Source organism: Equus caballus, chromosome 17 (assembly GCF_041296265.1).
Source record: "Equus caballus isolate H_3958 breed thoroughbred chromosome 17, TB-T2T, whole genome shotgun sequence".
Taxonomy (NCBI): Eukaryota; Metazoa; Chordata; class Mammalia; order Perissodactyla; family Equidae; genus Equus; species Equus caballus.
This window is the reverse complement of record NC_091700.1, coordinates 39,595,376-39,609,885: the sequence shown is the minus strand read 5'-3', so window position 1 is coordinate 39,609,885 and position 14,510 is coordinate 39,595,376. Positions and strand designations below refer to the sequence as shown.

Genomic DNA, 14,510 nt, shown 5'->3' with positions numbered 1-14,510 from the left:
GGGGGACAGGCAGATAACATGGTACAAAATGACTAGAGGGGATTATTTCCACTTTATCCTTCAAAAAGACGAGGCTCAACTAAGTAACTTCTCCATGGTCACCTAACTTTTAAGGGAAGGGAGGAGCTGAGATTTTGCATGTGTCTGTTGGACCTTAAAGCTCATGCACCATCTATCACATCCTTGGAGATACTTAGTGTGCAACAAACCTAGGTCAGACACATGGTAACTGTTCTTAAGCATCTGAAGAGGAGTTTGACCTAGGCCTGTAAATGTTAGAACTTGGACTATTAAGAGTCAGATTTTCTCTCAGCTGAGGGAGGAGGAAAAGAAAAAAACTCGATGAAACTTCTCCAAACATGGAACAGTTAATCTCAAGTTCTGTTTCACTGAGGTATTTCAAGCTATGCCATATGGCCAAATGAACCACATGGTATGGCTATTATAAAGCTAAGAGTATAAGCCAGCTTGAAGTTTATTTCAAAAACAGCATATTGTGCACTATTCATACAAAAGTGTGGAAAAAAGCAAAGAATTAAGGTAAAAATTAAGGTCAATTTTTAGATAAGTAGATTGATAATTTTTCAAAAGGAAATACACTATTAAGCACACACTTAAGTGTTGAAAACATCAAGTCAAATTGCACTATAATGTATTTCAAAGGCAAGGTTCAAATTTATCTATTGTGGTTAAATTCCATTTATATTTGTTGAAATAAATGTCACTGAAACATAGTAATGCAGATATTTTTATTGTATACATATTAAGTACACAATTTAAAAAGAAAAAACCTACTCTCTAGAAGATGAGAAGAAAATAAATAGAACAAAGGTGCTATTATACACATGGAATGAATGAATATAAAAGAAACCAGGTATGTGATTTTCAATCATATTCATATTACACAGTTTTAAAACTATCTAATCCTTTACAATGACCAATGAAACTGCAAAGTTGGTAAAGGATGTATGCCATTTAAGTTCAGAGACTCATACAATTTTATTGGTGGTATTCATGTGTAGCGAGAACTGTCTACTGCATGTAACTATCATGTTTCAGGAGACATGATTTAACAGTGAAGTTTTTATATTATAAGGAAGCAAGTTTAAGTGTTGGTTATTTTAGAAATACTACTTAAACTAGAATGATATTTATTAAATATTATATATTCTAACTCCATTCTAATAGTCTATAAACTATATCAAATGAAGCAACAGAAGTTAAAATTTTAACATTTTAGATTAGTCAAGTTACAAAAGGAACTAAAGAAAGGAACTCAAATTTAAAGTCTCGAATATCCACTAAGTTTGGCATCTTTTCTTTCTTACCACAAAGTATCTTTTCTTAGAAGTGGGGTATTTAGTTAACTATCCTTCTTGGTGACCTCAGCTACTACCAAAAAGAAAGAGGCCAAGAGACCACAGATGCAGGCTCACTAGCATTGACGGAAAGTGAGAGTGTCACCTAAGAACCACAGGCAGCCCAAGGGACAACAGACCACAGCAGTCCGGGTAACAAGAATTAGGCGAAAAAGCAAGCAAAATTTTCTACATATTAATATTTGAAGGAAGTCACTACACATTACAATTGTTGACTTGCATACTGAGCCAGAATCAAGGAAAGGCAAAAAAGTCAGTATTCCGTCTACAGGCAGGGATGTATATCATAAATCTTAAAAACAAGGCCATGCAAAAATATAAATTTTATTTAGAATTCCTCATTTTCTGATGATGTGGCATTAGTGTACTTATATTTAATGAGTTATAATTTTTCTGTCATTTAGAACTACTAAAAGTAAAGTGAATAAGCTAATATTATGATGAAACCTGTTTATATTTAAGAAACATAGTAAACTAGTTGACAAAATTTACCTGTCTTAGAGAAGAACTCAGTTTGTTGAGACTGACAAGGCAGTCAAGAAAGCTTTCTGATGCCTAGAAGGCAACACCTGCTATAATGTGAATGTTAGTAAAGAGCTCACTGCCACGAATACTTAAGATACTTGACCAGCTCCTCACCTAAGAGACATACAAAGCCACAACAAACAAAATACCGCAGGTATAACCACCACCTCATTCCTTCTTGTAGCTTTATTTCTCTTCTGTTATTTCGGACTCTGAGTACATCCGGCACAGTGCTGCGTTAGGGCGGCATACAAAAGCATCAGTTTCACTTCCCAACTCTGTTAACTGTTCCAACGAAGACACACACGGATAATGGTCCTTTAACATATCTGGCAATTTAGAAGTCTTCTCTTGAAGACGGCGAGAACGTCTAACTGGTGTTAGAAACTTCAGCTCTTTAAATGTAGAATTTGTTTCATCAAACTGTATCTTCTTTTTTACACTAAAAAATTATTTCCAGAGTTAAAAAACATGTTAACATCTTTACTTTGTACTTTTATGCTATTTCTCAAACTATAACTTGTAGGTTACAACCACATGATTGCTTGTCTTAGATTGCAAGCTCCTTGAAGTCAGGAACTTACTCTTTTTTCTATTTGTTGTCACAACTTGTACACAATTTTTGAATATCTGTAGAATTGGCTAATTGCTCAATTCTCAAAGCTACTGTTATCATTAATACACAATCAGAGATTAAAGTAAAATTACTGACATAAAAAAATTTTCCCCCAAAATGGCAATATTTAGGGAAAACCAAAGCAAATACAGGTTTTAAAAGGTGAAATGTCCCCATGACATTCAATTTGTTTGAAACCTTTCTATTAACAAATGTTAGTTCTAATTGGAAGCTATCTTAAAGATTTTACAATATTATGTTTATTATCCCTAAGCATAAAAACAAATCACAACACAGTATACTTTAAAAGTTTACCTTTGCAAGTATGGTGTAGTAGACACGTTGTATTTAATCAAGCAACCCGCCCTTGTTTCTGTACTGGGGGTTTTAACATCATTGGTTGCATCTTTTGTCTTGTCACCTTGCTCTTTTTCACAATCTTGAAATACCACACTTCTATGATGTTTATTTTCCATTTCCAGTCTCCCTGACTCTAGGCTAACATCTATATCTTCAACGTTGACTTCCTGGGTTTGGTCCTTGGTTGCGCAAGCCTCCTCAATATGTTCTCCTACAGGAATACATTGACAGATTAAGCTTTTGGTCAAATTTAAAGGACAAAATTAGACATTCAAGTTATTCAGATGTGGCCAGATTTTCAAAATAAAAGAACCAAACTGCCACTTCCTAACCACTACTTTTCCTCAGCAATTGCTGACAACTATTCAACAAACATTTACTACCTCCTATGTCTCAGGGATTATAGATACAAATATAAGAATGAAATCCTCCCTGTCCTTTAAGAAGTTCATATTCCACTGAGAAGACATTCCTGAAAATAATTAATTCTAAAATGAGAAAAATGCTATTATTGAGGTAAGAACAAAGGATATGGGAACCCACAAAAAGGACTAACTAACTGTGCTTATGGCACAGGGAGACGGCTAGGGAAGGCTTCACAGTTAGGCTGGGTCTTGAAAAATGAGTACTTGACAAGACCAAGGAAGGCAATCTTGGTGTGAAGCTTAAAACAACATGATCTATTAAGACAACATTAAAAGGCCCGTGTGTTTAGAATATAGGGTAAGGAGTAAAGTGGGAATGTGGAGAGGTGATGAGCTCACACAGGTAGGAAGGGGATGAACCATAATGAACCCTATATGCAAGAAGTTTGGTAAAAAAAAAAAAGAAAATTCACTGGCGAGACAGAGATACAATTAGGTTTGCTTATTATAAAGGAAGTTTTAGCATGGCAGGGAATAAAAAGTAATGATCTGTGATGGTAAGAAGACAAAGCTGTGTAACAGTCTAAGCAAAGTGGCAGAGGCAGGCGGTGAGAAGGAAGGGCCCGATATTTAAGAGGTATTTCCGAGTTGGGCCTTACCAAACGAATGATGCATGCATATGTCTGAATGAGTGTGCAGGTGTATTAGGGGCATCCCTTCTAAAATGTCTTGCTGAGGAGGCTTTAATGACAGAGGAGGCTATTTTTTCATTTTCTTTTTTGGGAGGAAGAGATGGTGGTATGGGAAAGTGATGAGGGAAGACTAACAGTTCAAAATAAAACATGTTAGATGTGAAATACTTGTGAGAGATCCTAGTAAATCCACTGAGCTGAAAAGACCTCTAGCTTTATTAGGAAATTATTAGATCTTTACTTAATGATGTTTCAGTTACACGATAAAGTGAATGAGACTTTTTAGTGAGGGGAAGTTGAAGTGGGGAGAGAGGAAATACAGATTCATTAATTCAACAAATACTTAAGTGCCTAATATATGCCAGGCATTGCATTAGTACTGGGGATACAATGGTGAGGAAGAGCTGACAGTCCTTGTCCACCGAGCTTGTAATTTAAGACACCAAGCAATCAAGTGCATCAAGTATTGCAGAGAGAAAAAACAGGGAGCACAAAACAGTGCATCTCATCTAGCTGGGTGAGGAGGCAAGGCGGATGGCAGGGAAGGCCACCCCAAGGAAGTGACATCAGAATTGACGTCTAAAGTATAAGTAGGAATTAGGTTAAAAGTGGAAGACTGGCTTGGAAAGACCCACGGGCAAGACAGATCGTATGGCCCCTTCTAAGAAATAAAAGTAAAGAAAGAAATTCAGGGATGTGGAGGAGAGGGAGAGTGACAAGAGGCTGGGGTCAGGAATTTAAGCAGATGAGTGACAGGGCATTTTGGTTGCAGTGTTGAGGATGGACTGGAGCAGGCATAGAGAAGCAGGAAACTAAGTTAGGAGGCTATTGCTGTAGTTCAGGTAAGAGCTGTGGGTGGTACTGACTATAGTAATGAGAGTAAGGATGGGGAGAAGCAGGTGGATTTTAAGAGATGCTTTGGAAGTTAAACTGAGTTTGACTGGCTGGGGAACATGGGTGGGGAGGTCAGAAAAAGAGGAAGTGAAACAGACCCCAAGATTTCTGGCGTGAAGAACAGAACAGTGTCAGCCATTGAGATAGAGAACCAAAAGGATAAGGTTCAGGGATAAATGACGTGCTCAAGTTTGGACATGTGGGATTGAGGTATCTGAGACACCCAAGTGGTGCTTGTCTCTTATTATTTGTCTTATATTTCCCAATGATGTTTTCTTCCTGTTAACAATTTTAATTTATAAAATTGATTTCATATCTAGAACTTATAAACATATATTTTAGAAAGCCAAGAGTTTATGAATAGCATTTTTTTTTTTTTTTGAGGAAGATTAGCCCTGAGCTAACTGCTGCCAATCCTCCTCTTTTTGCTGAGGAAGACTGGCCCTGAGCTAACATCAGTGCCCATTTTCCTCTACTTTATATGTGGTATGCCTACCACAGCATGGCTTGCCAAGCAGTGCCACGTCCGCACCTAGGATCTGAACTGGGGAGCCCCGGGCTGCCGAAGCAGAATGTGCGAACTCAACTGCTGTGCCACTGGTCTGGCCCCTCTTTTTCCATCTAAAGACAAATTATTCTACCTGCTAGAAAAGATTCCACTAACTAGTATCATTCTATTAAGGAAAAATAAGATAGAATAACAATCATTTAAATACAGTCATGCATCACTTCATGACGGGGATATGCTCTGAGAAATACAATATTAGGCGATTTCATTGTTGTGCAATCATCATAGAGTGTTCTTACACAAACTCAGATGGTACAGCCCACTACACAACTAGGCTATGTGGGACCACCATCATATATGTGGTCCGTTGTTGACTGAAACATCATTATTCGGCATACAACTGTACTGATTTTCTCTTTCCACATTATCTCTAGATATATCTCTCTAGAGCCAGTCAGAATTATGAGGAAGAAGGCTCTTTTTATGAATTCTTATTTCCACTTTGCTGTGCTAAAGACGCAGGATTGGGGTTCTTTTTTAAAAAATATTTTTAAAATTGAGGTATAACTGACACATAACGTTAGTTTCGGGTGTACAACATAATCTTTTGATATTTGTATATATTGAGAGATGATCACCACAATAAGTCTAGTTAACATATGTCCCCATACATAGGTATGAAAAAAAATTTTTTTTCTTGTGATGACGACTTCTAAGGTTTACTCTCTTAGCAACTTTCAAATATGCAATACAGTATTACTAACTATAGTCACTATGCCATACTTCACGTCCCCATGCCTTATTTCTTTTATAATGGAAGTGTGTACCTTTAGATCCCCTTCACCCATTTTCCTGGCTTGGGTTATTCTTAACCTTTCCTCCTCCTTTTTGTTTGTAGCATACTAGTCTTTCCTGGTTCTTCCTCCTGTCTCCCTGACCATTCCTTCTCAAGCTCCTTCATTAAATACAACTAGTAAGATTAGATCAAATAGATCTTCTCTATGTTCCCCTGGGGCATATTAATAGCAACCATAACCTGAAACATTCTGTTGAACTAAACATACTGCCAACAGAACCATGACCCCCTTGCACATAGATAAGTCATTAGTATATTAGCCCCAGTGAACAGTTTTTGTTTGTAACGTGTAACCAAACTTAACACACTTAGAATTTTAGTGTGATCTTTGATTTTATTTAATGTTTTAGCCCTTGACCTAGATCTCTACATTTTAAATTCATTTTGTGTACTTAAGTAAAATAAGGATACTTGCAACTACTCTGGAAGGCAGTTTGGCAGCATATTTCATCAGCCTTAAAAAGTTCACACAGTTTGACTCTTGTTAGAATTAATCAAAAGAAAATAAGCAGATACAAGCAAAGATGGTGTATAATAGGTACTCAAATACTTGTGATTGGGTGATATAAAGAGTTACAGTAAAAAATTGGAAATAACTCTAAACAAGGAAACAATTAGCTTACACTTATAAGTAGTGATTTCTCCTCTCCTCTAATCTAATTAATACTAATAATGGCTAAAGTTAATGAAATATGTGCCAGAGTATGTGACACTAATATACATTATTTCATTCAATGGTCCCAACAGTCTTGAGGAAGATATTAATTAACATTATCCCATTTTACAGATGAGGAAGGGGTTAAATTTCTTGCAAAAGGTCACAGAAATTGGCACAACTTACATCCGAATCTAGAAAATGTTTACATTTTATATACCCGATAGCTAATGAATCTCTAATCTCTTCTGTACCTACTATCCCTAGCAAAGAGAATTCCCGAATAAGCTTCTCTAGAGCATAGAACAAATGATAGAATTTAACAGGTAGAAAGTCTTTAGAGATTATCTAGTCAAACTGCTTCATTTTTAAGACAGGAAATTAAGGCCTAGAGAGGTAACTTTCACAGATACTCCAAGACAAATTTGGGTTTTGAACCAGACCTCCTAATTAAAAATTCTTTATACTACACAAAGCTACTGAATCTCGGAGGTACATCAATAGAAGAATATGGAAAGAAACAACCTATATATTTTAAAAGTCAAAAAATAATTCAGCAAAGAAATTTAATAAAATCACAATTCACTTGAAGGAAACAAACTAACTTACCAAATTTAAAGTTTTCTTGACTCTTCATTGTTAGAATATCTGCAATTGCATGTCGCATTTCTTCTATGGGCTTAATTTTTTTAAATGAAGAAAGCAGACCCATGTAAGTTTTATATTCTCAGACATTAACTACGTTGTCCAAGTTGAAAATATTAAAGCCAGTGATTAAATTTCATATTTTAATACAAGGCAATGGTTCTTAGACCATGTTTCTCAGAACACTTATTTTGCCACCCAAATTGAAAAAATGGCTATCGTTTCCAATTTACAGAATAAAATTGAACTTAAGGGACAGAATTTCTCAGTTTAAAATTTTTCTCCATTATATTTCTTAAGTCTTTGGTAACTATTACTGCTTGCTTGATATAAACAAAATTAATGAACAAGTAGCAAATTAACATTATTAATATCTATTCAAGAGCCAATCATATTAAGTTTACCATAAATTTATATTAAGTTTACTCCCTTTCTCCTACATTCAAGTCCATGGTTATACTTTGGTTTCACATGCTAATAAATCCATTTCTGAACAGCTCAAGCTTGATTGGCTTAACATATTTCATTCACTCAAAAGCTCACCAGTTCACTGTGTCCATCACATGCCACATATCAGAAGCACTTACCACATTCCTTTAAACTACCATGCCTGCTAATGCAACACAGTCAAGATATTATACAAAAGGGAAGCTCTGGCTCATAGTCTTAGTTCTAGAACTTAGTCCTGAACTAATGTCTTCCATTTTCTTGGCTAATTTTGATGCCTGTTTCCCAATTTTTGCTCTAGTGTCACATCTTTCTCTTTGCACTACTGCTTTCTGTGTGAACCCGTGGCTCCAGTTATATATCCTGGCTACGCGGCCAGAAGCCACCTTAAGTAACGCCTCTTAAGTTCAACGCAGTAGGGACCTAAAACTACCTTCCAGGTGTGGTTCTGTCAAGTACAATTAGCCTCCAGCACAGTGTTTTACACATAATAGCCTTTGAGAAAATATCTGCAGAATATTTGATTTTTGATTCAGGTGAAAAGCCAAATAGTATTTTTTGGCTTTGCTGAGAATAAAGTAAACAGATATTTCTTAAGGAAAGGCTAAAAAGGAAGAATTTTTTAAAACTCACTTTGTAAAGAACCTCCAAGAATATGTTTTTGAGAAACCTGGTCAAAGGGAAATACATTTTAGCAATATTTGCCCATAAAAATCAACCAAACCAAAAAAACCTCAAGATACAATTAATTTAAAGCCAGGACTTTTTGTAGTAACAGACTAGGAAGAGGTGCAAGGTATGGTATTAAGCCACTACGGTGGTAAGAATGTCAGAGAAACTGGTTTATTGCTATTTTCTTTATGTAGGCAGGACCAAACATAGGGCATTTAAATGTGAGTACATTAAGATCCACTCCTAAAGTCAAAGAGAGTTGTCTCACAAAGCAGTCAGAGCTTGCTAACATTTGAAAGTTAATTCAACTTCGTTTGCTTTATATTCAATAAATACATTTTAACATTAAAAATTCAGTTTTCCAGGGGCTGGCCCCATGGCTCAGTGGTTAAGTTCGCACGCTCTGCTGCAGGCGGCCCAGTGTTTCGTTGGTTAGAATCCTGGGCGCGGACATGGCACTGCTCATCAAACCACGCTGAGGCAGCGTCCCACATGCCACAACTAGAAGGACCCACAACCAAGAATATACAACTATGTACTGGAGGGGCTTTGGGGAGAAAAACGAAAAAATAAAATCTTTAAAAAAAAAAAAAAATTCCGTTTCCCAGGGCCAGCCCGGTGGCACAGCGGTTAAGTTCACACACTCCGCTTCTCAGCAGCCCAGGGTTCGCTCGTTCGGATCCCGGGTGCGGACATGGCACCGCTTGGCAAAAGCCATGCTGTGGTAGGCGTCCCACATACAAAGTAGAGGAAGATGGGCATGGATGTTAGCTCAGGGCCAGTCTTCCTCAGCAAAAAGAGGAGGATTGGCAGTAGTTAGCTCAGGGCTAATCTTCCTCAAAAAACAAAAAATTCAGTTTCCCAGTAGATTTCTCAACTAGAAAATGTGCAAAACGAAGTTTTGCTAAAATATTTCTCACAACAGGTTTCATTAAATGTATATTTCAGTTTATCTATTTTCTAAGATTTGATTATTCCTGGGACATGAGCAAGTTTTAGGAGGTTGAGAAACAGCTTTTATAATATGCAGTCCCTGTGGCCTTTAAACCTTCATTATGACTACATATATAACTACAATTTTATCAAGTATACAGAATCATTTACACTGTAATAACAGAAATCAGTAAGTTTTAATCTCACCTGAGCTCCTGCCAGAATGGCCTCCTCATAGATTGCGATAATATTTTCAATAGGACTCGTGAGTGGTTCAATACGTGCAAGGCATATCCAATATTTAACAAGTTTTTTGGCATCTGGAATATTTTTAATCAAGTCATTCAGGGTGACCAATATTTCTTCTTTTGGGCATCCCTAAAATAGCAAGAAATAAAGTGAGTGATATCTTTTAGCCTAAAGACTACAAACAAGTAAGCTTACTATAATCAAGATCAATGATAGAGAAAAAGTTGATAGAAAATTATTCATAAAAATATTCACTAATATCCTCATTACTCCAAACTTATTCTGAATGCTTAGCAAGAAGCATTATCCATCATGAATACAAGGCAGAAAAAAAATGAAATACTAGTTGAGATAAATATTAGTAAACAATGACTAACACTCTACTTGGTCTGTTATTTATCCTTATATATTGTGGAATTCCATTTGTTAATACTTTATTTAGAATTTTTGCATCTACCAAATATTTATGAGTGAGAATAGCTTGCAGGGGTTTTTAAAAATTGTCTTTGTCAGGTTTTGATATAGAGTAAAATGAATCTATAAGGGTTTATGTGAATAAGAGCTATACACAGTTAAACAGTAGTGCAGAAAAATCCCACAGTATCAACAAAAAACTCTAGCAGAGCAGAAATAAGAATAGAATGAGAGTTTCCCTGATTGTAATTTTCACTGGACCTCAGAACCACAAAAATTTAAAGATGCTCATGAAGACTAGGATAAGGTTTGAAATCATAGTCCATATTTTCTGTCTTGCTATGGATCTTAGACACTAGTGGGTAACCAAAGCAAGATCAAAGAGTAGTCAGAAAATAAAGGAAACATTTTGGAGTTGATCATTATACTCCATAGGATTTTGGTCCAAATAGTAAAATCCTATAAGTTCAACACCATAATGATGTTGGCTTAATGAAATTGTTTGCAAATAATTAACGTGAATGTAAGAAACAGAAGTACCAAAGTAAATTTCCACCCCCAGCCCACTGTATATATTAATATCTTAAAGGAATACAATATTTATAACTCAAGTAAAAAAAATCTAATTATTCCTTTAATATATTTATAGGAACTCAGTGAAAATGCAGTCCCTTAAAGGCTAAAGAGAAACAACCTCACAATTAACATTAAGTCTACATAACACCGCTGATACATAACTTGGTCGAAAAAGACAATGTAATTTAATGAGAAGTTTACGAAGGTACTTTGCAAACTAGAAATAACTCCACAAACGTAAGATAAAGACTCTACCTCATTAATCAGGTTTAGGCATTCAGAAAACGTCTTGTTTACTTTTTCAGTAAATAACCGTTGTTCATCTTCTTCTGCCATGGTTGTCCAAAAGGACCCAACAGGCCTTTCACTTTGGTCTTTGGGCTCAGGCTGGGTAACTACTGAGTTGGGAGGTCTTTTCAGCACTTTTCCTTTGCTAGCTTTCCACTCATTCAGACGAGCTCTACAGTTAGAATTAGGATATAAACATTACTGTGATATTGATTATAGAATTCTGTCAAATAGAGAAAAAGTTAAAAATTCAGGTCTTTACGTAGCTCCACAGTAGTGGCAGATACATAGTTCATAAGTTTAAAGGAAAAGAAATATTGAATATATCAATGCTAGTTATATACTCAAAGACCCCCAAAATGCATTCTTAAATAGAGAGATTATAAAATATTTTCCATTTTTATTAAGCATTTTAACTTAGATTATATAAAACCTAATAAAAACACACCCAAGCACAATAACTTAAGTCACAGTGTTCCACAATATAAATTTGCTTAAATTTGTTTGCATATGACAGAAGAGAATCCACACACAAAATCTGAATATATTCAACAAAATTATAAGCCAAATCCACAAATGGTACTCTACTGAAAATTAAGTAAATAAAATTACATCTACTTACTTTCTCTCTTCTGCAGTTTCTTTGGGCTGAGCCAATCTACTATCAATAGCTGCTTTTGCTATAGTATGTCTGCGCTGGTCAGTGGTTTTTGACTTTTCTATCATCTTGGTATTGGAAGCAGGCCTGACTACAATTTCAGATGTCATGCTTCTTGACAGTGTCTTACTTCTTTTTACATCCTGAGAAGAACTGGTTTTGACACTGGATAAAACTGAATTTACTTTTAATAATTCTTTCTCATGAGGCCCTTTCCGAAAGGTAACATTGGCAGAGCTTCTGCTGATGCCTTGCCTCACGGTGTTTTGGGTATTATCATGGTGACTTCTAATAGGAGGTCGCAGAAGTTGTCTGTTCCGAGATGTAGTGCTCACAAACTTAGTAGTCATCATCACAGATGAGGCTCTGCCAGTATCCACTGGGACACTGCTGGTGTTGACAGGCTGAGGCTTAGTGGCTTTAGAGACAGTAGTTGCAAGTTCCTTTGTTGTTGCAGAACTCTCACCTTTGACTTGTAGAGGTTTTCTAAATGAATTAATCTTAGACTGAACAATTTGGCCACGATAAGATCCAAGCACATGTTTCTTGGGCATGTTAGCATCTTGCTTTGGTCTTTCCGTAGTCATTTGTTTCTTTTTACTATTGTTTTTGAAGTGAAATGCTTGGCTTAATGTCATATGTTGATTTTGGGTATCATCTTTAATTGGTAACAACTGCAGAGTTTGATTATGATCCTCAAAATTATGTGTATCAGTTGCTAAAGTTGAATGGGTTAATTCATTAGAAGGTTTTAAAGGAATACAATTTTTTCCCATTGTCAAATTATTTTTGCTTCCTGTAGGTCTACTGACATTTTCTTTATTAGCCTAAAAGAATTAATGAAGACAAATCAGTATTTCAGGACTTATTTCTTTCAGAGTTTAGGAAAGGGAAATGGGGGAAAGGGACATTTTATGAGGGCTATGCCCACGTCCTACCATTTTTGTTTTCAGTTTCAGTGCTTTTGTCTCTTCTCGGATCTGGTCCTCAGATGTCATCACTTTCTGGTCCCTACTACTTAAAAAAAAAAAAAAAAAAAAATTAACCCTGTACCAAGGAGGTTTCCTTTTTGGGAGAAGGAATGGAAGGATATTAATAATTACCTGACTATGTAATTTTAAATTGAGGCAAGAACTATGCTGAGATTTATTTGTCCTAAGCAAAACTTTTCTTTATCATAGGCTGATTTAATAGTGTAAACAAGATGGCTGAGGAATTTAAAGATATTTTCTTAAAAGTCTTAACACCCTCTCCCCACAGAATATGTAAACACTGAATAATCTAATTCCAAATCATTCTTTTCCAGTCATTCAAACAAGTCTTCACAAATCTTTATTAAGCAACATTTTCTTTGGTTACTTTTAAGTACTTAGTAACAGACTCACGCTGAAAAAAATGTAAAAATAGCCCTTCCAAAAAAAACAAAATCCAGGACTGGCCCAGTGGCATAGTGGTTAAGTCTGTGTGCTCTGCTTTGGTGGCCTGGGGTTCACAGTTTTCGATCCTGTGTGGACCTAGCACTGCTCATCAGGCCACGTTGTGGTGGCATCCCACATAAAATAGAGGAAGATTGGCACAGATGTTAGCTCAGGGCTAATCTTCCACACCAAAAAAACCCACAAAAAAACACAAAACTGCCCTTAGAAGGGTTATCTGAACAAAGGAGACTTAAAATACTCACATTGGACATTGTAAAATACAAACATTTAGTTTTGAGCAGCTGCAACTCTGATTGGTTGTCTATTTAATAATTTGTTGCTCAAGTAATATTTAAATTGACATTTGTTTCTGAAAGGAGTAAACAGAGTACTTGTGAGGTTTCTTGGTAAAGCCAGAGAAGAGTGTAAAATTTTTTCTTCCCACTGTGTATAAGAATATTATAAACCCCATGACCCACTTGGATTCCTCATTTAAATATGTAGTTAAGAGTCACTGTCTCATCTGAATTAAATTTTTCTTTGCTTACTCTCTAGTAATCTCATTCCATTCCAAGGTTTTAAAAAAATATCATCTACACACTGACAATTCCCAAGTTTATACCTCCAGTCTCAATCTCACCCCTGACCTTTAGACACATAACTATTTGGCATCTCCACTTGGATGTCTTACTGGTAACTCAGACATAACATGGTCAAAAGAGAACTCCTGATTCCCCTACTCCTCTCTCAGTCCTCCCCATCTCAATATACAGTATCACTATGCACTCAGTTATTCAAATCAAAAGTCGAGGATCATCTTTTTGTCTTAAACAAAGAAATATGGGATTTGTGAAAGAAAATGCTTATTCTAAAATAAACCAACTTATTACTGTAAAGTTAAAAATAAAAAAATTTGGAAATAATGCCAAACTTATAAAAAGTTACAAAATTGTAAGTAGTTCGAAGAATATCCATATACTCTTTCTCCAGATTTGCCTACTGATAATGTTTATCCCATTTGTTATCATTTGCACTCTTTCTGAACATATGTGTGTGGAGTACATACAATTTTTTACCTGAACCTTTCAAGATAAGTTATATACATGATGGCCTTTTACCCCTAAATACTTCAGTGTTATTTCCCAAAAACAGGGATTTTCTCTTACGTAACCACAGTACAGTTATCAAATTCATAAATTTACCTTGATACATCACCTTAGTCTACTGTCCATATTCTATTCAGAAAACTGACCTTTACAGCACTTCCCCTTCCACTTTAGGGCAGAGTGTAAGGGTCAGAATTGAATTTAGTTGTCATATCTCTTTAGGCTCCTTTAATCTGGAATATTCAGGATCATCT

General features: G+C 35.8%; 1 protein-coding gene across 16 annotated transcripts in view; it reads right to left on the bottom strand.

Moving 5' to 3' along the window:
* Nucleotides 1-735: 735 nt before the first annotated feature.
* CKAP2 (cytoskeleton associated protein 2) overlaps nt 736-14,510 on the bottom strand; it is a 36,911-nt gene continuing 23,136 nt past the window's right edge. For 10 of the 16 annotated variants that reach the window (XM_023621532.2, XM_070240289.1, XM_070240290.1 and 7 more), the window contains exons 4-10: nt 12,671-12,746; nt 11,697-12,559; nt 11,042-11,246; nt 9,755-9,925; nt 7,460-7,529; nt 2,836-3,091; nt 736-2,346 (exon numbers count right to left, since the gene is read on the bottom strand). In XM_023621532.2, the coding sequence (XP_023477300.1) occupies nt 2,091-2,346; nt 2,836-3,091; nt 7,460-7,529; nt 9,755-9,925; nt 11,042-11,246; nt 11,697-12,559; nt 12,671-12,730 (1,881 nt within the window). In that variant the 5' untranslated portion in view covers nt 12,731-12,746 and the 3' untranslated portion in view covers nt 736-2,090. Of the gene's footprint in view, nt 2,347-2,835; nt 3,092-7,459; nt 7,530-9,754; nt 9,926-11,041; nt 11,247-11,696; nt 12,560-12,670; nt 12,750-14,510 lie in introns of all 16 variants that reach the window. The other 6 variants (XM_001488323.6, XM_070240298.1, XM_070240286.1 and 3 more) reach the window with 1 other exon arrangement.